This window comes from Aythya marila, assembly GCF_965140915.1.
Source record: "Aythya marila genome assembly, chromosome: 2".
NCBI classification, from domain to species: domain Eukaryota; kingdom Metazoa; phylum Chordata; class Aves; order Anseriformes; family Anatidae; genus Aythya; species Aythya marila.
In genome coordinates, this window is record NC_139043.1 from 132,984,906 (window position 1) to 133,009,561 (window position 24,656).

A 24,656-nucleotide genomic window follows, 5' to 3' on the forward strand; every position below is an offset into this window, starting at 1 on the left:
CTTTGGAGAAAGTGGGATGTGGAGATTAACAAAAGAAACAAGGAAGAAGGGGATTGATGGGTGAGAGGGGAAGAAGCTTCGGGAACACAGGTAATAAAAATGTGGTTAGATAGGTAGGTCTCTTGCTGCGGTCAGGGAGGTGGAGTTAAACCCAGCTTCTCAGCAGGAAGGAAAATGTGAATAGTTTCAGAAATGCCTTGAAACAGAAAGTGGTACAAAGCAACCTGCGGGGGGAAACAGAACTAATCCAGAAAGGGAAAACCAGGGAGATTAGCAAAGGGGCTGAAAGTGAGACAGATGGTGGGAAGGCAGGCAACAGAAAGCGTACGAGAGGAAAGAAACACAGCAGCAAGGTGCTGGGAGGAACCTTAGGAGGTCGTCGTGCCCCAAAGCATCCTAGTACATTCCTGTAGGTAATAACACTGATGTCATCTGGAGGATGACACTTCATGCACGGGCTATGCTTAACCAGGCCTGGGGATAACGCACAGCAAGGGAGAAGCAACCGAAATGCCAGGAGCCCGGGCAGCAAAACATGGGAACCCGACCGACTGGTGCATGCTGTCAGACCGGATACTGAAGGCATAAAAGAGGCAGGGTGGAACGGGAACCATGGCTGGGAAACAGGCATTTTAGGGAATGTGTTACCCAAGAAAAAGGAAAAAGAAAGGGTAATGCCACTACAGGAGCAATTAGTGGTAAGTGGCTTCAAAAATTAACAAATAAATAAAATACTGATTAATCAAGAACCCAGAGACATAATGGGAACTAAAAATACTTCTAGGGTAAAGTTTAACCTATAAAAAGGTTACTGTATGCAGTGGTAGCCTGCTGTAGCAGTAAGGCAAGGAGTCTGAGCTTTCTGGATGGAAAGCTGGAAGACAAATCCACAGAGAAAATGGGGGGCTCTGACATGCTCTCCTCACGTCCCCGATACCAGCTTAGCATGGCACATTTCTGCCACCTCCTTTAAACACGGGAATTTGTTCCAGTGACTGCCATTATCCAAGTCTTACACCAAAAAGGTCAAAAATGACTCCAGCCAGCTTTCCACCACACAGAGGTTGTTTAGTGAAGCCCATAAACCATGGAGCAGGGCCCTGGTGACAGTCCCTGCAAGGAGCACGCTCCGCAGCCCAACGAAGTGCATCAGGATCAGGCCACCCAGCTGTGCTTGAACATTTGGGGGCTACCAGGATCCCAAACCCCAGAGTGCTTCTGAAATGTGTCCTGAGCCCTGCTGCCAAAGCAACAAACGTGCACGGGGTAGCAGGAGATGGTGCAGGCTGCGGAGCTGCACCACAGCAGGAGCAGCGATGAAGGGAAGTATGATATGTGCTATCATCTTGATAAATATTTTGGGAAGGGGCACCACAGCGAAGTTGGAAACACACAAGTAGGGTGTTAAAGAAGTATGGGGTTTGAAAGTTAGTGTTACTGGGGGATTTCACTGGGGAAAGTTAGTGTTGCTTCTTTACCCTACATTCGGGGACCTTGTCATAATGGAAAAGGGCTTTCTGATCAACACGTGTTTAAAACAGAAATTTCACAGTGAAACAAAAAAAAATCGTAAGAAAGAAAGAAAGAGGAGGTTGTCACAAAGCGCAAAACCACCTCACAAGGAGCAAAACCACCTCTGCCCGTGTATGTGTGAGGGAAGGCTGCGTGAGGGAAGGCTGCGCGGCTGTGGTGAACCTGCTCGGGGCTCCCCTGAGGAGCTGCTCCCGGCTGTATGTGGTGCCAGAGTGGGGTCCCGGCTCGGCTATGGGGTTGTGTGGTTGTAGGATCGTGCGGTTGTAGGGTCCCAAAAGGAACCAGCAGCCCCGCCGCCCCCACAGCGAGGCGCAGCCCGGCGGGCAGCACCCCGAGGGCGGGCCGAGCGGGCCGATCCCCCCCCATGGCAAACTCGGGGCTACATTTTGGGCGGCAGAGGGGTCGCTCCTCAGGGCTCCCCCACACTCCCTGAGGAGAAGCGAGGCCCTGAGCGGCGCCGCCCGCCTCGGGACGTGGCAGCGCCCATGGCGGGCGGGGCTGAGGCGGCGCCAGGTGAGCGCTCCCCGTACCTGCGCCACGTGGGGGGCGGGCAGCGAGCGCCGCGGCCCCAAACTCGCCCGCAGCCATTTGCCAGCTTCCCAGGGGTGCAGGCAGCCCTCTGCCTCCCCCCGGGAAGGAAACGACACCGATCCTACAGATCCGAGCGGGATCAGCTGAAGGGGGGAGGGAAGGAAGGGGAGGGAAGGGGTTGCCCCCTGCGCCGCGGCTGCAGGTGGGGGCTCTGCCGGCTTGGGAGCGACCCGAAGAGGGAAAGTTTCTGGGCTCTTCTCTTCCCCCCTCCCTCCTTTTTTTTTTTTTTTTTCTTTTTTCTTTTTTTCTTTTTTTCTCTTTTTTTCCCCCTTTTCCACTTGCCTGGCGGCACCATGACGGCGTCTCCCGACTACCTGGTGATCCTCTTTGTGACCACGGCGGGCACCAACGGGGCCAGGCTGGGCTCGGATGAGCGGGAGCTGCTCCAGCTCCTGTGGAAAGTGGTCGACCTGAGGACGAAGGAGGTATTTTCCCCCAAAAAGAGGAGGAGGACGAGGAGGTGGGAGCATCCCCAGCTGCTTCTGCTGCTCCCCTTGCCCCTGCTGGGCTGGGTGCCCCAGGAGCTGGGCTGGCTGGGGGTGCCCCAGACTGGAGCAGGTGGTGGTGGTGGAGGGCAGGGCTGTGGGGTTGCAGGTCAGGGAGCCCATGGCCGGGTGCTGACTCGCTCCTCCTCTGCTTTCCTTGGAGCTGGGGTGCCCTCACGACGTGCTGGTCAGGCCCGACCACCCAGAGCTGACTGCCGAGTGCCAGGAGGTCACCAAGGTGGACGTGGAGAGCCTGGCGCTGGCTCCGCCGCTGGAGCAGGCGTTGAGACAGGTGACAGCCCATAACCAGCCGCAGTCCCTCGGTGGTGGGAGGTGGAAGCCACCTTAGCATCCGTTTACTGTCCTTCCCCACTCACTTTTGGGGTAGCAGAGCCTGGCACAGGGCACCATAGTCACATATGGGCCAGGCAGCCTGGACCCTGTTGGCCTTTGTGGGGTTTTCTCTCTTGCCTCATGCTCTCCCACCTCGGGAGGTGGGGTTGAACCCTGAGAGGATGATGAAGGTTGGGCATTGCCCAGCTCTCATCTCCTGCTGGGCTCTGAGTTGCAGCTGTGGCTGGGTCTTCCTTAGTGTAGGAGGGAAGCCAAGTGGAGGTGCCCCTCAAAAAAGCTGGGTTTATGGTGACTTATCTGTTCTGAGAAGAAGGAGACTGTATCAAAGCCTCAAAATAAACAGGGAGGTGTGTGTGGCTCTCATTAAGGGCAGGGCTGGAAGTCTTTCTCCTATCCAACATGCCCTGTCTGTGAGCTTTTTCTGCCTGGGTGCTCCCCCAGCTCTCTGCAAACAGCTTTACGTCTCCTTGCAGAGCTCTTGCAAGTGAAAAAAGAATTATTTTTGTGGTGTGGGCTGAGTGTGTGGCCACGTCGTGGTGGAAGGGGAAAAGGGGCAATTTCCCTATGAAGTTAATTACCATGGGAGTAATCATGTGCTTAGCTAGTAAGAAACAAATATACAAGAGGCTTTCTCAAAAAGGAGTTCCAGCCCTGTGATCCTGCTGACCAGGTTTAATACTGCCGATTGATGACACTTCCTCCTGCAGCAGCTCTGATCTCTCACATGCGTGCCTTTTGTTGTTCCTGCTTTCAGTTTAATCAGTCCGTGAGCAATGAGCTGAACATTGGTGTGGGTACTTCCTTCTGTTTCTGTACTGATGGGCAGCTGCACATTAGGCAGGTTCTGCATCCTGAAGCTTCCAAAAAGGTACGTAGCAGTTGACTGAAGTCCAACTCTTGGTGTGCTCTGGATGTTTTTCTTGCGAAACTGATCGACTTCTCTTTAAAATGCGTAGTACGAGGAGACCTCCACACCTCTGTGATTCAATCACTGCTCGTCAGTCAATATGCTTGTCAGACTACGAGCCTGCCCACGTGGATGGCATGGGCAACGTCTAATGCCTGTGCTGCCCTGAGAGAGGCTTTTAGAAGTGAAATCAGAAGAATAACTGTGAATTAAGTGTTTGAGAAAGGAGCAGTGCGCTGAGAGGTTGCTCTAAATCTGACACTCGTACTGCTGCGCGAGCCACAATGGGCTTAAAAAAGGGCACTTTGGGAATGTTGCCAAATAGTTCGTGATGAAGGTGGCTGACTGCCTGTTGAAATTTTTACATTCACTTTTAGCAGCTTTCAGTCTCCGTGCGTTCAGTTGACTCTGCGAGGGCGGTGCTTGTGTTTGTAAGGAGCCGAGCAGTGGCATGAGGCAGGCTGAGCGATGACGAGTCCCCTAGTCTAGAGTTTTCCATAACTTCAGAGTTGCCAAATTGCCAACAGTGTTACGAGCTCCTGCCTAATTTTCACTAGTGATAGGGTTGCAGCACTGTGCTGAGTCTTCAGGCCTGAATTAACTGCCTCAATATTAATAAAATCTGGTCTTGTGGTTTGCTGTGAACATGCATGGCTCAGTAGCAGAGCTGTTCTGCTATCCCCACCGGCTACTGATCTCTGCACCTATCATTTTGCTGCTTGGCCTTGGAAGGAGCAATGCTGCAAGTCTCTGCTCTTACAAAACCGATATTGGGTGTTTGTTTCTTAATACTCCTTGGTGCCATAAGTATTGATTGACACCTTTAAAGCTTGAGCAGAGAAGCCATGAGCATGATTCATAGTGACCAGACCTGTGTATGTGTAACAACAAGCTTTGTCACTTAGAATGGGCTTGTGTTTTTATACAGTTGTTTGTTTGTTTGTTTTTCATGCAGCTAAATGATGTAGGTAAAAGAAGGGAGTACCCCTACAATTATTCTTATTTAAGTTAATTTCGTGCAAGTGATTGGGATCCTTTTTTCTCTCTATATATTCAGTCACAGTGACAGGAGTCATCGAAATCTTCTGTTTGGTTACGAATTCTTAATTTGAAACTTCCTCTGTGCTGCCTATAGATCAAGTAAATCAGATGCTTGTGAGACCTGTAATAGTTTTCTGGTGAATACCGAATGCTGAGCCTGGTGGCACGTGTACTGTGGAAATCCAGATCTGTTCAATAGCCTTGTGATTTCTGCCTGTGTTTATTTTAAGGCGCCCAGTCTCAACCAGCCTAGCGGCTCGTGGTATTCAGACAATAAAGTGATATCAACTGCTTCAAGGGAAACTCGGTGAAGTACAGAACTCAGTCTCTTCTCATGGAAGCAGAAAAATAGCCGTGCTAAAATGAGAGCAGGCAATCCTGGCGAGCACGCCGGCATTTTCATAAGTTTGTCTTTAAAGGATGTTGTTTGCCTAATGCACCTGTCTGTATGCTAAGATAAGCTCTGCTGTTTTCAAAGCAGAACTTGTTACGGAGCCTAAACTTCTTTCTTCTGGCTTTTTAAGCGTGCATCCACATATGCTGCCGTTCTGTTACAATGCCAAGATGCTAACTAGTTGTTCTAGACAGAAAGTAAGTAAGGGCTTTCCGTGATTTAGAGGCACTGCAGGCAGCCAAGTAGAACACAAGCACCGAGGCTGCGAGGAAGTCTGGAGGAGAGGGGGGGTTGTGTTTGTTGAAATAACTTCCCTGCTTCTTCTTCCTCATCCTGAAACAAATGAAGGGAATAAAGCATGTGAAAGATGTCCTTGTGGGGCAAAAAGGGGTTTATTGACACTTTCAATGGGCTTGCTCCTGGCTTCATGCGCCGTAATTAAAGCAGTTACCAAGCATAGACTGATAACCTCTACACCACATCAAACCTTCATCTGCTCCGTTTATTTTATTTTTTTAAGGGAATAAATATTTGAAGTGTGACTGCTCTCTGAAAACTCAGCCTTGTCTGCAAACCAAGACATCTTCTGCTAGTCTTGCAAAATCTGCTTGGCTCTGTAAACCGAACCGAGTGCCCTCTGGCTTCTTGCAGTAAAAGCTGGAACCAGGAATTGGTGATAAATGTTGCAATAGCACGCGTTTGCTCTCCTACGTGTATATTGGATTTGAGGCACTGGTAATGACAGCAAACTCTTCTCTGGCAGTGAGAAAGAACATTTTTCTTTCTTAAATCACAGAGAGGAAGCTGCTTAAGCAAAAAAAACAAGTTGATAAACATATTTGGATGACTATGAGGAGCTATATGAGCTGCTCTGCAGCAGAAATATTTTGGTTTGGTATTTTGTTGTCTTTTTATTCCCCCCTCTAGCCATTGTAAGGAAATAGTTGGGAAGTTTAGTATGTAAAGACAAAGCAGAAGATGGTTGCCCCAGCTGACAGTCGGTACCTTGTGCTTTTACAGAATATCTTACTGCCTGAATGCTTCTACTCCTTTTTTGACTTGCGGAAAGAGTTCAAGAAGTGTTGCCCTGGCTCACCCGATATTGGCAAGCTGGATGTGGCGGCCATGACAGAATGTATCCTTTTGACAAAGACGCTGCCTGCTACTGTTACGGCTTCGGCTGGATTTTGGGACAAAGATGTGTGAGTAATGCTTGCAACACCTGTTAAGGGGTGATATAACCTCAATGAGTGACTTGGCGCTTTCTCACAAAGATAAAAAAAAAAAAAAAAGTACGAGAGTGCGTGGTGCCATGGGGGGAAATCCTGTTTCTTCTTGATTTCTGTATGCTTTCCTTACTACCTTTATACTTGTCCTTTAAACTGCACAGCTAAATGTGACATATTTATTCAAATCGCTGGTGTGAATCCTGAGTTTAAAGTTGTGAGCTTGCTTGCTGTGTTGGTTAATTAAATCTTTAGGTTTTTTAGGTAAGAGTAAATGTTGGGAGACCTCTTCATCTTCATTGTTAGGAGGGGGAGTGGTTATTCTTGATGTGAATGGGTAGTTAGCCTTTAATTCAAAGGCAGGGATGCTGCTGGTGTACGTGGTATCCAGCCTCAGAGAGAGGAAGAAGAGATAAAGGATCTTGAGAATTATAAGTTGCTATTAATAACTTCTTTGACTAGCTTCTTGCATCTGTAGAGTGATTGCCATTAAGAACTGGCATTTTTCAGACTCTAAATTATGTGACATCTGAATTACAGTAGCCTTTCTCTGTAGGACCAGCATCACCAGGGTTTTGTATCTGTAGTGAGAGGGGCATAAAATATCGATGTCTGTTCTGTTAGTTTGTGGCTTTATTTTTTGTGCGTGTGCTTGATTATAAGGTTGAATGCTGGAGGCTGTCTGCTCTGCTTCGTCATCTGCAAATTAGGATGCATATCTTCTAGCAAAGGGGCAGAAATCACTTTTTTTCCCCCTACTCTGAAGCAGAGTGGTATATTTAAGTGGAAGAGTGTGGACTTTTATTTCGCTTTTTCTACATAAGTGTTTGCATAGTCTAGAAACCAGATGATGGGGGCTTCTAAAAGTGTTAAAAAGCCTAATACATTGCTTGGGGATGCTCTGATGGAAAACATGAGCTGGAGAAGTTAAAGGCAGTGAGCTACTTCAGCTGTTTCAGAGAGATGCCTTTACTTTCTCTCCATGTGAGTGCCTGTTTCCTTCTGCTGTGGAAACAGTTGTATGATCACAGACAGCTGAAGGGTCACTGGGCAGTTAAGGTACAATGACCGTGCACTCCCTACATGCTGGGAGAGGGGAGCAGACCCCACTGCCAGTACCACCTGGGTCTTGGTTGCTAACTGCAGGTAGTTTTTCTTCCAAGGTCCTGAAGGTTTGGCTGGGCTGAGTGATCTTAATTTGAGTGTGAATTTTAGATCCGATCTGCTTCTCTTTGGGTGTGTGTATGAATTGATTCTGTTTTTATCTTTGGGGTTTGTCTTGTTTTGTAACTGCTGCTGCATTATTTGTAAACTTGCTGTGTTTATGCAACGTGGCTGGAATTAATTGTCCATACCCCACACTGCTTGGGAGCCCTCGCAGGGGCTTGGGAAAAGAAGGGTGCAGAGCCAAAGAAGTAAAATACTTGTTTTCCTCTTATTGCCCAATATGCTAATTTTTCTTTCCCCTCACCTTGCTGAGATGTACCGATTTACACACAGCCTGACACCGAGGAGATTAACTTAATTGCACCTGGAGAGTCTGTGCGTGCATGTAATGCTTGCGATAAATAAAAGTTTTGGTTGGAGCAGGTGATTAAGTCTGAGGATTAGCCCAAGCAGCTTTGTGCCTAGTGGTTTTTTCCCCTCAAGTGAGGCAGCTGCCTTCTTTCGAAGACAGTTAGGTAGCGAAGAGGAGGCTGAGAGAAAAGCGTCCTATCCGAGGTGGGGATGGGGAGGGTGGATGGAGAAAGGGAGATGGATGGATGAAGAAAATAAAAGCTGGTGGATGAAGCTGAAAGGAAGCTGCAGGTTAGTGCCAGAGCCTGCCCGATCTCTTTATTCCTGCAGGAAGCGACCAGGTTTGTTAGCGTTTGGTTTGGGGGTTGAGCACAGAGCAGAGGTGTAGATCTGCATTCACAAATTGGTGGGAGCAGAAGAATGAGTTTGGGCAAGTCCCTTCATGTGCCTGGATCCCTGACCCAGGCAGGAGAGGGCTGGGATCAATGGGAGGAAACGTGTGTGGGGTGAGAGAGCTGTGGGAAAGCTGGCCCTTGGTCTGCAGTCACTTCAGTCGTTAGCAGGCTTTCAGATGCTTTTATTTTGGTTGGTAGTGTCTGATTAAACAACAAATTACAGGCTGGTGGAGAATGTGCTCCCTGGTTCCCAGCAATCAGAGGGAATAATTTCCTGCTGCAGTCATTCAGGAGGCATATTCCGGGGTGTCAAACGCTGGGTAGTTGGTGCTTGGATGTATACTTAGTGCTTGCCTTCTTTGCATGATGGTGAAAAGGAACACAGGGACATTAAACTGAATAACCTGCTGACTTAGTTTTCCTTTAAAAAGAATTTTGGGGACTTAATCCTTCAGCATACTACTCGAAATTGTGTATAGGAATGAAACCATTAAAAATCTAAGAGTTCAGGTGAAAACTTTACATTGTGCCCCTGCCCTCAAAGAAAGTAAGAATTCCTTTCTTTTAATGCAAGGTAAGGCAGTCTCTAAAATGCCATCGCATTTGGGAGGCTGAGGAAGAATTGAGACGAGTTTAACTGCTGTCTCTGCCGCTGCCTCCTAACGTAAGGTCTCCAGCAGGTTTTCGGTGCAGGAGGCAGTCTCGTGGCAGGCTGTCTTCTGCTCCTCTTACACAACGCTGACTGAAGCGGGACGACTATGAGAAATTTTGAGTAACAAAAAAAGCTGGGAGAAACGATCGTGTTCTGGCAAAGGAAAGGACTTGGTGCTGTTGAAATCTCTCGAAGCCTGTGTAAGGACACAAAAGAAGCAGGGCTGTTCTTGCACCTTCTGTACCTCCCATACTCGCTGCACTTCTTGATTTGCAAAGCTGGCTGAGCCAGTTTTCACTGCTGTGAGTGCCTCCAGGGTGGAGTGAACAAAGCTTGCATGACTGTTCGTAACTCGGTCTGCAGAAGACTCATCCTTTGCCTCAAGATTGGGCGTGCAGAAGTCATTAAATGGCAAATAACTATTGCTTCCTCCGGTCTCTGGTTTGCTCCACTTGCTTCTGAGCTGGGGCTGTGAGGATAGCTCCTTGCTAGCAGGGTGTTGTCAGGAGAAGCACAGCAGGGCTCCAGAGCAGTCTGCCTCATGCTCTGGATAAGATCTGGGTTCTCCAATACTGAAACTTGTTTTTTTGACCTGGATGTTTTGAAAACCGCCGTGCAGAGCACAGCTAAACCCAGCAGGACTTAGCCCTGGCTATGAAAAGCCCATTAATGGGTATTACCTGACAAATCTTGTGCATTGCTATTTGTATATCCTGTGGGAGCACCCAGGAACCAGGTAATATCAGATTACTTTAATCAAAATAGTATTTAAAGAGATTTAAGTCTCTTCAAGCAGAAGATTACGATCAGAATAAAGGGGGAAAAGCATCGGTGCAGAACATAACTGTAACGTGCTCATGTCACCTCTGCCAAGTGAGCGTTAGTTTGCCTTTTGCCAGGGTTAAGAAAGGAGATGAGACCCTGGGAGAGACAGCGTGGGGGAAGAAGGCTTGGAGGACACTTGGAGGAGGTGAAGCTGCAACAGAATCAGGGTTTAAAACGTCTCCCACGCTATGCAGATGAGCCTGACATAGGATGTGCCACCCCTCAGCGTGCTGAGTGTTACAGAGGGGTGGTAGCACAAGCAGGAAAATCCTTGTTCCCTGTCCTGGCTTGGTTTTTGAGTGCATCTTTTTGCCCTTCGCTTCACTTGGATTGTGTGTACCTGGTATTGCCTGTAGTAACTTTAGACAGCCAAGTCCATTTTTCTAATGCTTTAAATGTGAGCTTAGATTTATCCACTGAATTCAACTCTTTTTGCTAATTGCCTAGGATGGACAAGCTTTAAATATCGGTGTACACACATGTGTGGTCTCGTATACCTTCATATAACAAGTGGTGATTCTCTTTTAAAGGCTATTCCACTAATTTTTCAAGCATCTCCACTATTCCACTAATTTTTTAAGCATCCTTTCTTTCCAGTGCCCCAGATCAGAGGTCCACCTGCCTGTGGACAGACACATTTATTAAAATTCTCACTTAGTTGAGGCTGTTATAAACGTGCTCCTTCCCATGTGCAGAAAGCAATCAGTTTTATTCTCCCATCTTGCCTAAAAGCCTTGCTTGCAGCTAATCAGAGGCAGAGGTGTGAGCAATCTCTCCCCTCTCACTCCTACTGATGTTGATGAATTTCTCCCTCCCCTCTCACTGTGTTTGTATCACTCTGGAAGGTTTTTTGCACAACCGTCTCCCTGCTTCTCAACACCCGGCAGCGATTTCTGTAGGCACGGGGGCATTTTTAGGAACTACCTCCTCAATATTTTCAGTGAGAGGTTTTCCGAGGAGAATACAAACAGAGAGGGGGAATTTGTTTTGTTTTCCTTGTGTGATGGCCTCGCTTCAGTGTCCTCCCCTTTCACCCTGCTGCGTTCCCACCTCCTGCAGCTGATCGCTGATAGGGATCCTTGGCTCTGCAAACGGGAAGTATTGAAGTGTCTCCTCGTTGTGACAGCCTGCCCTCACAGCCAAGCTGTTGCATGTGTGCACACGTACACCTGTCCCTTGTCCCAGTGGCTGTCGAAACTGCTGCCTGATTCCTCTTCCTCTCCAGATTTCTAATTCCTGCATTTTCAGCAGCTTCTCCTTCCCCGGGTGGGTGGCAGAGGCTCTGCACAAGCACCAGGAGCTGCAGGGGGCCGGTGTCAGGTGAAGGAGGAGAAGCCCTCCTCTGTTTTGACACGTGAGGTGCCCAGAAACATCTGCGTGCTGCTGATTAGATGCCATGAGAGGGATGAAGGCAGCCTGCTTGTGGATTATTTTTCTCTTCAGCACTCCCCACACACACACACCAGCTTTTCCCAGGCAGCTGTGGGGGCGAGACAAGCTTGGGTGTTTGGCTTAGGAAGAGAGAGTGCAATGAAAACGTTCCTTGTTGCCATAATTACTGGTGGTAGTCTCTTACACCATGTTGTGGGGTTGTTTCATGTGGCTCGTTTAGGATTTTTAGCTTGGTTTTAAGAAAGCCATTTAGTGTTTTTACTAGTTTACTCCAAAGATGCTGGGAAGGGAAGGTGATGGCAATGGCTAGCAGACAATATTCAGTGGAGGAGTTGGCAGATCACTAGTTTACTTCTGTTTGTTTTTTTTTTTTTTTTTTTTTAAATATAAGTCACTTCTTACAAGAACATCTGAAGCTGATTAAGCACAAACCTCTTACTTTCCGTACTCAGTGCACACTTACAACCAGCAAAGTCTCAAAATCAAATCGGTCTCAAAATTTTAGTGCTGCATCTTTCCTTTCCTTGCCGTGGAAGAAGAGTTTGGTTCAGTTGAAATTATTATTATTTTTTTTTTTTTTTAAGTGTTCTGAGCATTAACTGATGGCTTGTCCTGAGATTTAAAAATAAATAAATCATTTTTGTCAGAGTGATTTGCAGTCATCCCACAAGTCACGGGAAGACTATGACACTTTTACCCTCACCCCTGAGATGCTCAAAAGTTGTTCTTCAGTCCAAAGTGCAGAACTCTGAGCATTTGAAATGCATCTTGTGTGCTTGTGTGGAAATGCGGGTGAGTAACTGGTGTGTTTGTCTGTTTTGAATGCCTTGCATTGCTGCATAGCCGTGCCGAGATAGGTCTCGCTGTTTAGGAAACACGTACATTTTTTGCTCTGATATCTTGTGCAGTGATAAGGCGCGAGAACAAAATAAGTCCTACTTCAAACTGCGTTGGGGCTGACTTGCTTTGTTTGTTTCTTAAACATTCTCTCTTCAAAGAAGGAGATGAGGATGGAAAAGACCCTTGGGAAAGCCAATACAAATTGGCGTTATAAACGGAGCAGAGGTAAAAGGAATCTCACCGTTCTGTAGTTTGATGCTACAGGGAGGGGCAAATACAAGAGGAAAATGGGGGGGGGGGGAGGGAGATACCTTAGTGAACTTTAAAAATTTTGTGAAAAAATGATACCTGTAACTTAAATCAGTCTCCCTCAAGCACAGATTTGTATCTGGTCAGTCTACAGGCTAAGACAACATTTTCTGCTCTCTGTTGACAGGAGAGCTTTTCCTTGCTATCATCTTCCAACACCCTTCAGATCAGAAAATATGTGGGCTGTGGGACTCTGCTTTGTCTCTTGGATTTTCAGTGATGAACTCTAAACCTGATTCTCCTAATGCTGCAGGAGAGCACAAAGCCCAGCCTGTACCTTCTAACAGGCAAGATTTAGACCAGGTGCTGCTTGTGAATTTTAGCAAAGTGGTAAAATAGCTACTCTACTTTGGGATTTACCTGTTTAGAAAACATGTGGCATGTCCTCTTATTTTTAGAGTTTTTAGCTGATGGTTTGCTTCTCCTCCTTCCCCAGATCTTCCTCTAGAGCTTAAAGATCTTAATTAAAGAGGACAGGACACCAGTCTCTTCTGCATGCAGGATTGGATCTGTCTTATGCTCATGCATTTTGTATGTCTGAATTAAATATGTATGCCCTTATGATGGGGTCTCGTGTCCCCAGACACTTTCTGGAGTGACCTCACACTCCCGCAGGTGGCAGTAGTTAGAGGCTAAGGCAGCAGCTAACCCGGAGCAGCTGATGCATCTCGGCAGGAAAATGGATTAAATCTTCCCCTGAGAAGCACCTTACCATGAAGGATAACATGAAAGCTCATTGCTCAAGTAGGAGACCAATTAGAAATCTATCCTGTGATGATTGACTTAACTCCAGCATAAAGATTTAAATCTTGACAAGAACAGTTCAGCGCTTCCCTATGGAGCCTCTCAAGTTGAAGATATGGGGAAGATTATTTTAACGCTAATATCTGAACCATACAGTAAGTGACTGTGATGAACTAGTCTTCTGTGTTGCTTGTTTGTTTTTTGTTGTTGTTGTTTATTTGTTTCTGTATGGTGAGGAAAAAGGAAATAACTTGTACCGTGTTTCCTAGATCACAAGTTTTCAGATCCGGAAAGAGTGAACTACAAATTTGAAAGTGGGCCTTGGTATGTATCATCTCGCTCTTTTTCTTTCTAAAGGCACTGTTTTAAATAGTACTTCTCTGCATTCCTAATCTGCAAATAGATGTTGTCATTATTTTATCTTGCCACTGCTGTGGAAGTAAATTAGATGTTTTAAGTAGGAAAGGGGGGATAGAAAACTGCATCAGATGCAGGACTGAAGCCTAGCAAGGAAGCTGTAGCCTGCTAGGTGCTGTTAGTTCTGGGTTCTCCTAATAAGTGTATATAATGGGTGTTGAGTGGGCTCTCCTGTGAATAAAGAACTTCTGCATTTTTGCAGAAGTAACCCTTTTAGTATCAACTCCTAAGCTTTTCCTGCGATTTGCTTCACAGTTAGTGAATATACATCATGATGATTTTTTTCTTGCATAGGGAAGATGCATTTCCATAAAGATACAGTGCCAAACAAAAGACTGCTACCAGTAAATTGCTTGAGCTATGATGATTGTCTTCTTCCCAAACATGTTTTAAACACAAAGCTTCATCTATGCTTGATGACTTTTTAAAACGTAATCTTGCTTTTCCATGGATAAATACAAATTTTTCCTCACTTTACTTAGTCCCAAGTACTGACTTCCCTCCTCCAGATTAATGAACTCTCATAGTGGTAGATGATATTGGGAAGCAATGATTCTGAGCAAAAAGAGGCAAGAAAAAAAAAAAAAAGCAACAGTATTGGCAGAGAGTATCCAGTGAGATTAGTTCAGGCAGCTATTTGTTTTAGCAGTGTTCTAAGATTTTTTTTTTCCATTTCAATAATGAAATGTTGTGATGAGGTAAAAGATTCCCGTCTTATTTGTGGTAATAAGTGGAAGCTGATGGGTTTCGTTTCAACAATAGGGGTATGTCGTCAGAGAAGATAACACTCTTTTATTTGCACTGGCACATGCACCAATTGCTTATTTTATTAAGGCAAAGTATTAAAGTACAGGATTGTGAGGAGCAGTTCTGGACAGATTCCTACAGGAAAGGCCACGTGAGAACTGAAAACACAACCAAAGCCATGACCCTCCTACTGCAGGGCACAACACAACCCTTGTAGGAGGGGAGGCAGCTGCTTAATCAATCCCGTGCTCTCTGTGCCACAACCTGGCCTTCCAATAGCCCTAAAAGCAGCCGTGGGTAGCTGTTGTCAGTGTTTTGTTCTACATGGCGTTTTTAACACGCAAGAGAACAAAAGGGACTGTGGTAATGACCAATTAAATCTGGCTCTCTGTGGCTGAGCTATTCCCATGCTAAGCAGTTGACGTCGCCTGGAGCTATATTAAGTCTCCAGCAGCACAGTGATGGCCTCGACATGAAACGTTCAGGCTAAACTCCTTGGGTGAAGTAAAACCTGAAATAAATCTGGTCTTAGCTTGCGAGTGGCCCTTGCATGCTGGCACACTACAAGCACGGCTCTGCTTCAAGCTCTACTTACCCAAAATAAGAGCAAGTGTTCCATTGTAGTGCACTAACCCTGTTCACACAACGGGGAAGCACAAAACATCGGTGTGTCAGGAGGGGAGAGTGAAGTGGGAATGTGCTCGAGAAGAGAAGAGCTCAAGGGGCAAGCGTGGTGGGGAGCTGGGAAAGGAGCAGCTCAGCAGGGCTTGCTGTTTGCTGTGATTTTGGGCACGGGTCTCAGGAAGCCCTGGCAGTGATTCCCCCTTGCCCAGCACGGGCAGGGGCTTGTCACAGAAGTGTCGGTGACGAGCATTGTTTCTCCTTTTGGTGCCTGCAGCAGCAAGATGGAGCTTGTGGATGACAATGCTGTCATTCGAGCAAGAGGACTTCCTTGGCAGTCGTCTGACCAGGACATAGCGAGGTTCTTCAAAGGCTTAAACATTGCCAAGTTAGTAGCCAAGAACTTCTCTCTCCCTCTGTAGTGCTTCACCTGCTCCAGTCACGGAGTTCTTCCTCTCTCTGACTTGAATCTTTCAGGGGAGGCGCTGCACTCTGCCTCAACGCCCAGGGCCGGAGGAATGGGGAGGCTCTCGTGAGGTTTGTAAGTGAAGAGCACAGAGATCTAGCGCTGCAGAGACACAAGCATCACATGGGGAATCGCTACATTGAGGTGTGTGCCACTGCCTTTGAGGGCCTCCTCTCAACAGGAGCGCAAATTGCACGTCAGTCACGTGTTCTCCTTTCTTCCCTTTCGTTAGGTATACAAGGCAACAGGTGAAGACTTCCTTAAAATTGCAGGAGGTAATTTTTAGGGGATAAGAAGGGAGGGTTTGTTCCATCGTTATCTGCAACTTGGGGTTGTAAACGGCTCCTCTTGGATGTGGTCTTTCATTTTTCTTTCCATGATCAAGTAGGTAACCGGTGGGTGATAATTAGGTACTCTGCTGGCAGTCCAAGCTGTTCCATGAATTTTGTCCACCTCTTTTTTTCAAGCAGCCTATTAAATAAGGATTTGATCAAACAAGGTGATCTTGCTTGTGAGTTTTGTTCAGAAGGTAATCTTCCTGAACAAGGGGACCTAAATGTTACTGATTGAAAAAACTGCTCAGGTTTTGGTTTTCTGCAAAACAGGACTGTTGCTGTTGCTGTGGAGACTTGCACATAAAAGCAAACAGATATCACAGCGTAAATAACAAGGGATTTATGGAACTGATTTTTCTTCAAATGAAATCTTCGATTCTGACTAAAGGGGAAACTTTAGATGAAATACTCCATTTTAAGGGGACTATTCCCAAACCTTGAATTGAAATACTGCAAAGCTTGTTCTACTCATCTTCCCCCAGACTGCCACCCTCCCTTTATGACTGCAAGCGTACAGAATTTGAGTTAAGATCCAATAAGCTGTTATGTACCTACAATACTGGCTTAAAATCCTTCTTGCTTCCTAACATAAATTTGTTCTGGGGGCTGTAGATGACTAACTGAACATCTAAAGTTAAGGTTTTGGAGTGGGAGAGGCTATTATGTTGTTGAATAGATGGCTAACTGATAGATTTGGTAATAGTTGCACCATTCAAAGTAAAAGCACTGCTTGCTAATGCTGGAAAATTGTATGTCTGACACTACCAGACTTGTTTTGTATATCAGCTTGGCAAAATACGCTAGCTGTAAGTGAAAGGACTGTGCTGAGGTGCAGAATTGGTTAGCAGGTAGATCTGGATAGGGTAGTGTAGGCTTATATCTATGAGCATAATGGTCTTCTAAAGGTGCTGGAAGTAGAATTGTCAGACTTTGGCAGTTTCCTCAGGATAGGATGAAATTCCTGAGCTGTCTTCAACATGCCCTTCTAGCTTTCTTTCCAAGCATAAGGGTCCGGGAACTTGATTGCTATATATTGTGACTTCAAAGCCTGCCAAATGTATAAGTTAAAAGGGTGAGGTGAACAGTAGTGGAGGCAGTACTCACGCAGAAAGGAGAATTCTGCTCAGAAATGGTCTTAAAATGGTCTTAGGAGAGGGAGGAGAAGTTAGCTATGCCAAAGTCTCTCAGGGTTTTATGGAGCTGCCTAAATTTGAGTGCTTCTCTACTTCTTTTGCTAAAGGCACTTCCAACGAGGTTGCACAGTTCCTATCGAAAGAAAACCAAGTGATTGTCAGGATGCGAGGCCTTCCGTTCAACGTGACGACGGAAGAAGTGCTGACGTTCTTTGGCCAGCACTGCCCTGTAACAGGAGGGAAGGAGGGAGTCCTATTCGTCACCTACCCTGACAGCCGGCCGACGGGGGATGCCTTTGTGCTGTTTGCTTGCGAGGAGTACGCGCAGAACGCGCTGAAAAAGCACAAGGACTTGCTGGGAAAAAGGTACATTGAACTCTTCAGGAGCACTGCAGCAGAAGTTCAGCAGGTAGGTGGCAAATGTGCTTCTTCTAGTCCTGCTTTGGCATTAAGTAGTGTCAGCAAGTACTGCTTGGCCACGACAAAAAGTTCTTCCTTTTACTCGTGACAACTTTCACTGGAAAGGGTACTGTCCAAACTTCTGTAAGGGTTTGCTCCCTCTGCATGTAGGATCTCATGAATGTTCTTAATCACACACACACATGCAAAATATGCATACATAAGTGTGTATGAAAGAATCCTTGATTTTTTTTTTGGTTTTCTGATATTCTTGCAAACTGCAGTTATAGATAATAACAGCATCTGTAGTGTAAAGCAGTAGAGCCATGTAAATTTGAGATTTTGATGCCTCATTTGAAAGGTGACAGTAAGTGAGAAAACATAGCTGTAACTTGCTACTCTTGTAGTTATCCCATAACTTCTTCGTTTAGCAAAAGCATCTGACACCTGTGTAATTGAATATTGATATTGTTCAAAGATGGTTAAAGGCAAGCGATTAAATAGCTGGTAAGCTCTTGACTGGGTGGGGTTTTTATTGTTAAGACTACTCAAATCTCAGCGTGACTCCCTTATTTCTAATACTGTGGCTCAGTGACACCACCCGTGTTACCTGATGTGCTATTGCACCTCAAGGCTGTTTGGTAGTGAAGCATGTTTCCAGTTCATAGACTCACCTAGAGAGTAAGTATCTCACATAGAGGAGAGAACTTTTTCAGTAGAAATGGCCCCATGACTATATAGACAGTAGGATGTTTTCACAATAAAACTGCTGTAGAAATACCGGTTTCATGTTCTAGATCTTCTGAGAGTTGCATTATGGTTCAAGTGATTTTTTTTTTTTTTCCAAGAAAAAAAAAAAAGAACCAACTTATTTTGGAGAGTTTAAAAACTGTCTGCAACGTGCCTGAATTCTAAGCATTGCTGCTGTGGTTGAAGCCCAGAAACTAGCTCACTGTTTTCTTTTTTAAATGCTGCCCAGACTGAAAATGATGTAACACCAATCCCATGCATTGAAAAATAAGTCAGGAAGCTTTTTGTAACCTCTTTCTGTCTTGCACAGGTGCTGAACAGGTACTCTTCCACGCCTCTCATTCCTCTCCCAACGCCTCCTATTCTTCCAGTATTACCTCAGCAGTTCGTGCCTCCCACTAACGTCAGAGACTGCATACGTTTGCGTGGCCTTCCCTATGCTGCCACGATTGAGGATATCCTGGAGTTCTTGGGGGAGTTTTCTACAGATATTCGGACCCACGGCGTCCACATGGTGCTGAATCACCAGGTTGGTAGGCGCCACGTTGCTGGACACCCTGCTAACTGCACGTGTGCGTTACAGGCTCCTCCTGATGATAGCATCACCAGTAGGGGAGAACCTTTGGGATTGACACTAATGACATCAGTTGGCCTCCAGCGCTCCTCTAAAAATGAACTGATAATAGATGGGCTTACTTGAACCACGCTGTAACAGCTGCTGCATCTGCTGTAGAGTGGTTTCTGTCGCTGAGACCCACGTGCCTAAAGCTAAGCCACAATCTCTAGAGGTGCTCCTATAGCACCAGCTGTGATCCTGCACTGCTTAAACTGAAGAGTCCTGCTCAACAGCTTGATAAATCCTCTCATGCGAGGCATATCTTTAAAAACGAAATTTTGGTCAACATTAACTCACCAAAGAGTGTTTTGCCCCTGGCTTTGCCTCAGGTGTATTTAAGGCCATATATGACTGCAGCCTCTTTGAGATGGAAGGATTTCCTATGGCACAAGTCTAAAACTACAGCTGAAGTTTCAAGTCTCCTGAACTGTGGTGCTGCTTTCCTCAAATGGCTATGGCTAAGCATGTGGATAAGTGGCTCACTGACACATGTAGATAGATTCATCCTTGACGCTGTTTCCTGGAGGTAGTTTCTATCAAAACCTTTTAGACAAAGGCACATGTTGCGATCTCCTTGTTTATCTGCATAGTTTTGTGACTTTAAGGGGAGGAGAAGGCAGCTCCTCATCCTCTGTGGAGATTATTTGAGTGGCTCTGCTGATTGCTGTGGTATAAAAATGTTTTTTCTAAAACTGTTTTGAGTGATGCTAAGCCTGTCTTGCGGCTGCAAACTAGTTCCTTTTCCTAGAGTAAAACTTCTCTGTTTGAGGAGCATGGGAAGAGAGAAGGGACTAGAGTTTCTGCAGCACCTGTCTTAAGATTTCTGTGTCTGTGAGGACTTGACCTAGCCATATCTAAGTCAGAGATGAAAAATAATGAGGAATGTGCAGGTCTGGAAGAGACAAATAAAAAAATGCAGATGCTAAAGCACAAGTAATTGTTTACGCTAGCGTCAGCCTTTGTCAGCAGTAATGAAAGAACCTGGAGGAAGAGTGTGTGTGTAGTCCTGAGAGCGATCAGCCATCCCTGCCCAAAGCCAAAGCTGTCACCTTTCTTTTAGGTACTGCTTTGCCCAACTACTTGATTTTTATCTTTTTGAATATTCTCACTACTCCCACCACTCCTGTTTCCAACCCTCTAATCATAAACAAGCGTGTAAAGGATGGTGCTATGGTTTTTCTTCCCTCAGAAACTAGAAGAACTGGCCCAGAACTTAAGTTAGAGCTGGCTTCAGATCTCTACCTCCAGTTTTGGCTACTTCAAGTCAGCTTTATGTGGCTAAAGTGACTCTTCCTAATTGTGTATCCCACCCACTTACAGCCCTGTACAAGGATCTAATTTTTCTTCTTGGCAAGCTCACACCAAGCCTATCTACATGATTAGCCTTAGGCTAGTGACATTTTAAAATATTCCAGCCCATATTGGCATTAACAAAGTAGAAAATAGGCTTTTGACTGCATTTCTTTTCTCAGTTAAGTTAGCACAAGTTGGAAGGATGCCCGTAAGATGCACCAGGTAGACTATAATTCCCCAGAAGTAGTGGGGAAACTTCAGGGAGAGTTTAAACTAGCTGATAGTTGCAAGAGTCTACTTTGCTTTGGAGATAAATATTTTTATGGCTGAAGAGTGTTTTTAACAGGACAAATCATTATTATGCTGCTACTTCACGGGAGCTCCAGAAACACTTCTGTTTGTCTTTTTTTATAGGGACGTCCGTCGGGAGATGCTTTTATTCAGATGAAATCTGCAGACCGAGCTTTTCTGGCTGCACAGAAGTGTCACAAGAAGACAATGAAGGACAGATATGTTGAAGTCTTTCAGTGTTCTGCTGAGGAGATTAACTTTGTATTAATGGGGGGCACTTTAAATCGAAATGGCTTGTCCCCACCACCATGTAAGTTACCATGTAAGTTTTGCATGCGTCTTGCCAATACTCTACGCTGTGTGCGGGTAGGTGTTGGAGCTGCTTGACTCTGATTCTGGTTCTTGGAAAGGAGTCTCAGATGGGGGTGGTAAAATAAGGCCTTTTCGTGATAAATCAGCAGCTTGCAGTCATTATTTTTCCCTCTGGTTGTGAATTATTACGACTGAAAGACTACTTTCAAATTCCTCTTGCTTCTCCAGTAGCAAACTTCCCCTCCCCTTCTTGAAACTGAACTTGGCTAGGGTGAGCCATGACTCTGAAAAGTGATTTGACTGCCTAAGGCTTAAAGAGCAGTTTCCCATTTAAACTGATTTGTGTTTACACTTTTCATCATGGTGAACGTGTCAGATAAGTCCTTCCACTTTCAATCCCCAAACTTAATTCAAGAAACCATTGGAAATGCTCTCCTTTGGAGCTTATCCTCTTGTTGTACAAAACCAAATCCACTCTGGGAGTAAAATACACATCCTTTTGGTCTCAGAGAAACTGAGACCAAATTTCATGTACAATTCTGCTCCTCAGAGCTGCTAGGACGAGCAGGGACTTCTAGACAAATGTTTGGGGAAGATGCTTTAAGAGCTTAAGGGCTAACTTAGTAAACATGCACGCTGTATAAATCTGAGCCTAGGGGAAAAATAATACTTTGCTTCCAAGATAATAAATGGTAAGGCAGTAGAGTAGGAGCTTTCTCTCTGCACATGTATTACTGTTTATGGTGGCGTTTCTAAGAAACATTCTCTAAACCCTCCTCAGAGCTCCCAATCTGACAGTGAATTTCTTGGGTGTGGTTCCTCCTGAGCTGTGAGTAGACCTTCAGCTAATCTGTAGGAGTTCAGCTTTCCAGTTGACCAGCACTTCTTGCAATGCGAGATTCATCCGAGCGGGGAGCTGCAGTGTGTGGTCCTACGTGTGACAAATCCCAGACAGGAGCTCCTGAGAGCTCCTAGGACAGGTTCTTGAGTAAAAGTCCCAAAGTTTGGGAAGTCTTAGATGGCAGAGTTCCTATTTCTAAATACAAATGCAAGTGATGTATTCCTCAGATAAGCCCTTTTTGCTCTGTCACTGCCCAATCCCACAATGAAGGGAGATGCTAACTGTTGCTTTAAAATAAACTTCTGTGTCACTTATTCAGGGCTATCTAAAACTTTCATACGTTCACTGTCATGGTACTAGAGAAGAAAAGGAAAGGAATAGGAAAGGAGGCAGTTTAACGATGTTTCAGCAAGAGGCGAGGCCTTATGAGGCCCTCGCAGCTAAGTGCAGTGTTGTTAGCATTCAGTTTAAAAACACACAAACATGAGAAGCTGCAAAGTCTTCTTCAAAGTCGTCTTCTGCAAAGAGACCCTGTTCCCAGAGCCATCGGTGGTTTCTGATTTTTGTGTTAGTGCCCTTTGCTTTTGACTGGGGGTAGAAGGACGCACTTTAGTCTTGCAGTCAGGCCCATAGCAGTGCCCCAGCTTTATTTTCTGTGATGAGCAAGCAAATGAGAAACCTGTGAAAGCTCCTTAATTACAGCAGAGCTGTTCAGCTAATGGAATTCACATACATATACATGCTGGGATTTTGAAGGTCTTAACCTATTTTTTGTTTGTCCCTTTAGGCCTTTCGCCCCCTTCCTACTCCTTCCCGACTCCTGCAGCAGTTGTGCCAACCGAAGCAGCTCTGTACCAGCCATCCATGCTCCTGAACCCGCGAACACTCCAGCCCTCCACGGCGTACTACCCTGCTGGGGCCCAGCTCTTCATGAACTACACAGCCTACTACCCCAGGTAAAGCAGAAGAGAAAACCAAGCAGGAACAAAGAAGTCTTCTTGCAGCAAATGCACAAAGCTCACCAAAGAACGTTGTCTGTCATGCTAAAGGTTTGTGCTACAAAGAACAGCTTGTTCAGTATCTTGTTCAGGGAAACAATTCCAGGATATCTAGGGATTTCCCAAGTTTTAGACTATTTCAGGTAGTGATGATTATTTTTTTTTTTAAAACAAGTCGCACGGTTACAGTGGGAATTCTGTGGTTTTGTTTTTCTCTCACATGCCTCTTCAACTCGTTAGGTTGCATCGTTGTGCCCTTGGTAGGAATTGATTATGGACACTCCTGCCTGGGTCCACAAAGACACCCTTGGCCCCCTTTCAGAAGGGGTGGATTGGGGTCTTGCCTTATAATGTTTCCTGAAATCCTGCCCTTTTTTTTTTTTTTTTGTAATAAAGTAACATTTGACCTTTATGGTGAAAATTCTGTTTACTTATTTATGAAAATAATGCATTGAAACATGTGTATTGGATGCATATGTGAAACACGTGCCTTGGAGCATACGTTCTCCCTGACCTCATGAACACCTCTTGTGAAAGGCTTTTGGCTCTCCTGCACAAACTACACATCTTCTGCAGAACAAAGACTCTTCGTACCTCTTGTTCTCTGCAGTCACAAGGCCTTGGAAAGAGCCACGTTCCCTACAAGCCATAAACTGCTCCTCAACTGTCAGGGAAACTGAGAAAAGAACCCCAAGTTTTCAATCAGGCTCAGGCGAGAGCTTTTTATCTCTGGAGAAGGGTCCAAATAGCTACTTATGGAGTTGTTGAGCAGTACGGACTCTGTAGCACCTGTAAGATAACCAAAGTTTTCTAACTACTCTAACTAAACTAAACCAGTATGTCTGTGAGCTGCCTGTTTTTTCATTAAAATGTGTTTTTCACTCAAAGTTAATTTCTATAATGCTTTCATGTGTCTTACGGTTATGACATGTTACCAAACTCAGCCTCTTTCATGTAAGATCAAAAAAATAAAATAAAATTCCAGAACTTGCACTGGCAATATACAACAAGTTTCTCAATAATAGCTCTTACATCATGGGAACGCAGTGCCATTAATAGTTCGGTGTGACTTTGGCGTTTTGGGTGTCTTAATCTGCAGTGGCTAGTCTATAATAAGTTTAAGCAGCAAGCCCAACGGAGACCTCACTGAATGGGGATCCCACACAAGTCCCATCAATGGCTGCGTGAGCTGTGGACATCTGTTGGCTGCAGACTGATCAGTCCCAGGTCAAAATATCCTTTTTGTATGCCTGTCTGACAGCAGTTGTTCCCTAAGAACAATACAGAATTCTGGAGCAATTTTTATAGCAATTACAAGTACCTGTGATTGTTTTATTTTAATGGTAACATTTCTGGAGTAAACTTGGCTTCTTTCCATTTTATGACACCTGTTTGCTATTTGGATATTGCTTTTCTGTCCAATGTAAATGTTTGATCTACAGACAATTTCTACATGACTCCAATAGATGCAGTGATCCCTTGTAGCTGATATTTTGTTAGAGAAATGAGTTTTGTTTTATCATGCAAGTTCCCATGCTTTGTAAAGGATGCAATGAGCAAGTGGGTCCCTTTCACGTAACAATCAGAACTTTTTAAATGGAGTTTTTGGGTTCTGAAATCTAATTCAAAAAAAATATGTTAAACATGTGGTAGGGAAGAGCAGGGGTACCCTCTGTACTCAGTGGTGCTTTTAAATGCACATACATGAAAAAGCAAAACTGATCTGGTGGCTAATGATCGGACAATGGCTCGTAAATCTATCTAGTGAATATTTATGGCAATGAGGAAAGTTTCCCTGACCTGCTGCCAAAATGCTCTACAGCCCAAGTTTTACAAGGTCAGGTTGCTTTAGAATAGCCAATTCCTTTTTTTTATTTTTTATTTTTTTTTACACAGTAATTAACCTAGGTGGCAGGCTTGGGGGAAGGATTGTTTTGGTGTTCTACCAGAAACCCGTTCTTTATATAACTTTTCTTAATACTCTTCTAGCTTTGGTGATGAAACACGAGGACATAATAGCATTGAAGGCATCCATTTCTTTAAGATAGCTTTGGTGACCTACCAATGAGAAGGAGGGAGAGCGAGTTATTCAAGATCTGTCAGCCTTTGATATCTCTGTTCAGCGTGTAATTATCATCTGGCAACGTGTTCTGACAGCAAACCAGTGGTCTCTATCTCCGCCTAGTCCCAGGCTTTTGAGAAAAAGAACAATAGGATTGAGGGGAGGGATG

The 24,656-nt window shown here is 45.2% G+C and overlaps 1 protein-coding gene across 2 annotated transcripts; it reads left to right on the forward strand.

Moving 5' to 3' along the window:
* The first annotated feature begins 2,416 nt into the window (after positions 1–2,416).
* ESRP1 (epithelial splicing regulatory protein 1) lies at positions 2,417–22,787 on the forward strand. Of its 2 annotated transcripts, none has more exons than XM_082752707.1 (13): positions 2,417–2,549; positions 2,773–2,901; positions 3,718–3,831; positions 6,326–6,440; positions 13,263–13,361; positions 13,476–13,530; positions 15,269–15,379; positions 15,469–15,601; positions 15,690–15,732; positions 17,033–17,334; positions 18,385–18,603; positions 20,398–20,596; positions 22,215–22,787. In XM_082752707.1, the coding sequence occupies exons 1-13, from the start codon at positions 2,418–2,420 to the stop codon at positions 22,385–22,387; spliced, it is 1,824 nt and encodes a 607-aa protein (XP_082608833.1). In that variant the 5' UTR covers position 2,417; the 3' UTR covers positions 22,388–22,787. The 2 variants fall into 2 exon arrangements, with proteins under 2 accessions (XP_082608833.1, XP_082608834.1); XM_082752708.1 differs by having other exon boundaries at positions 20,398–20,584.
* Positions 22,788–24,656: the final 1,869 nt, after the last annotated feature.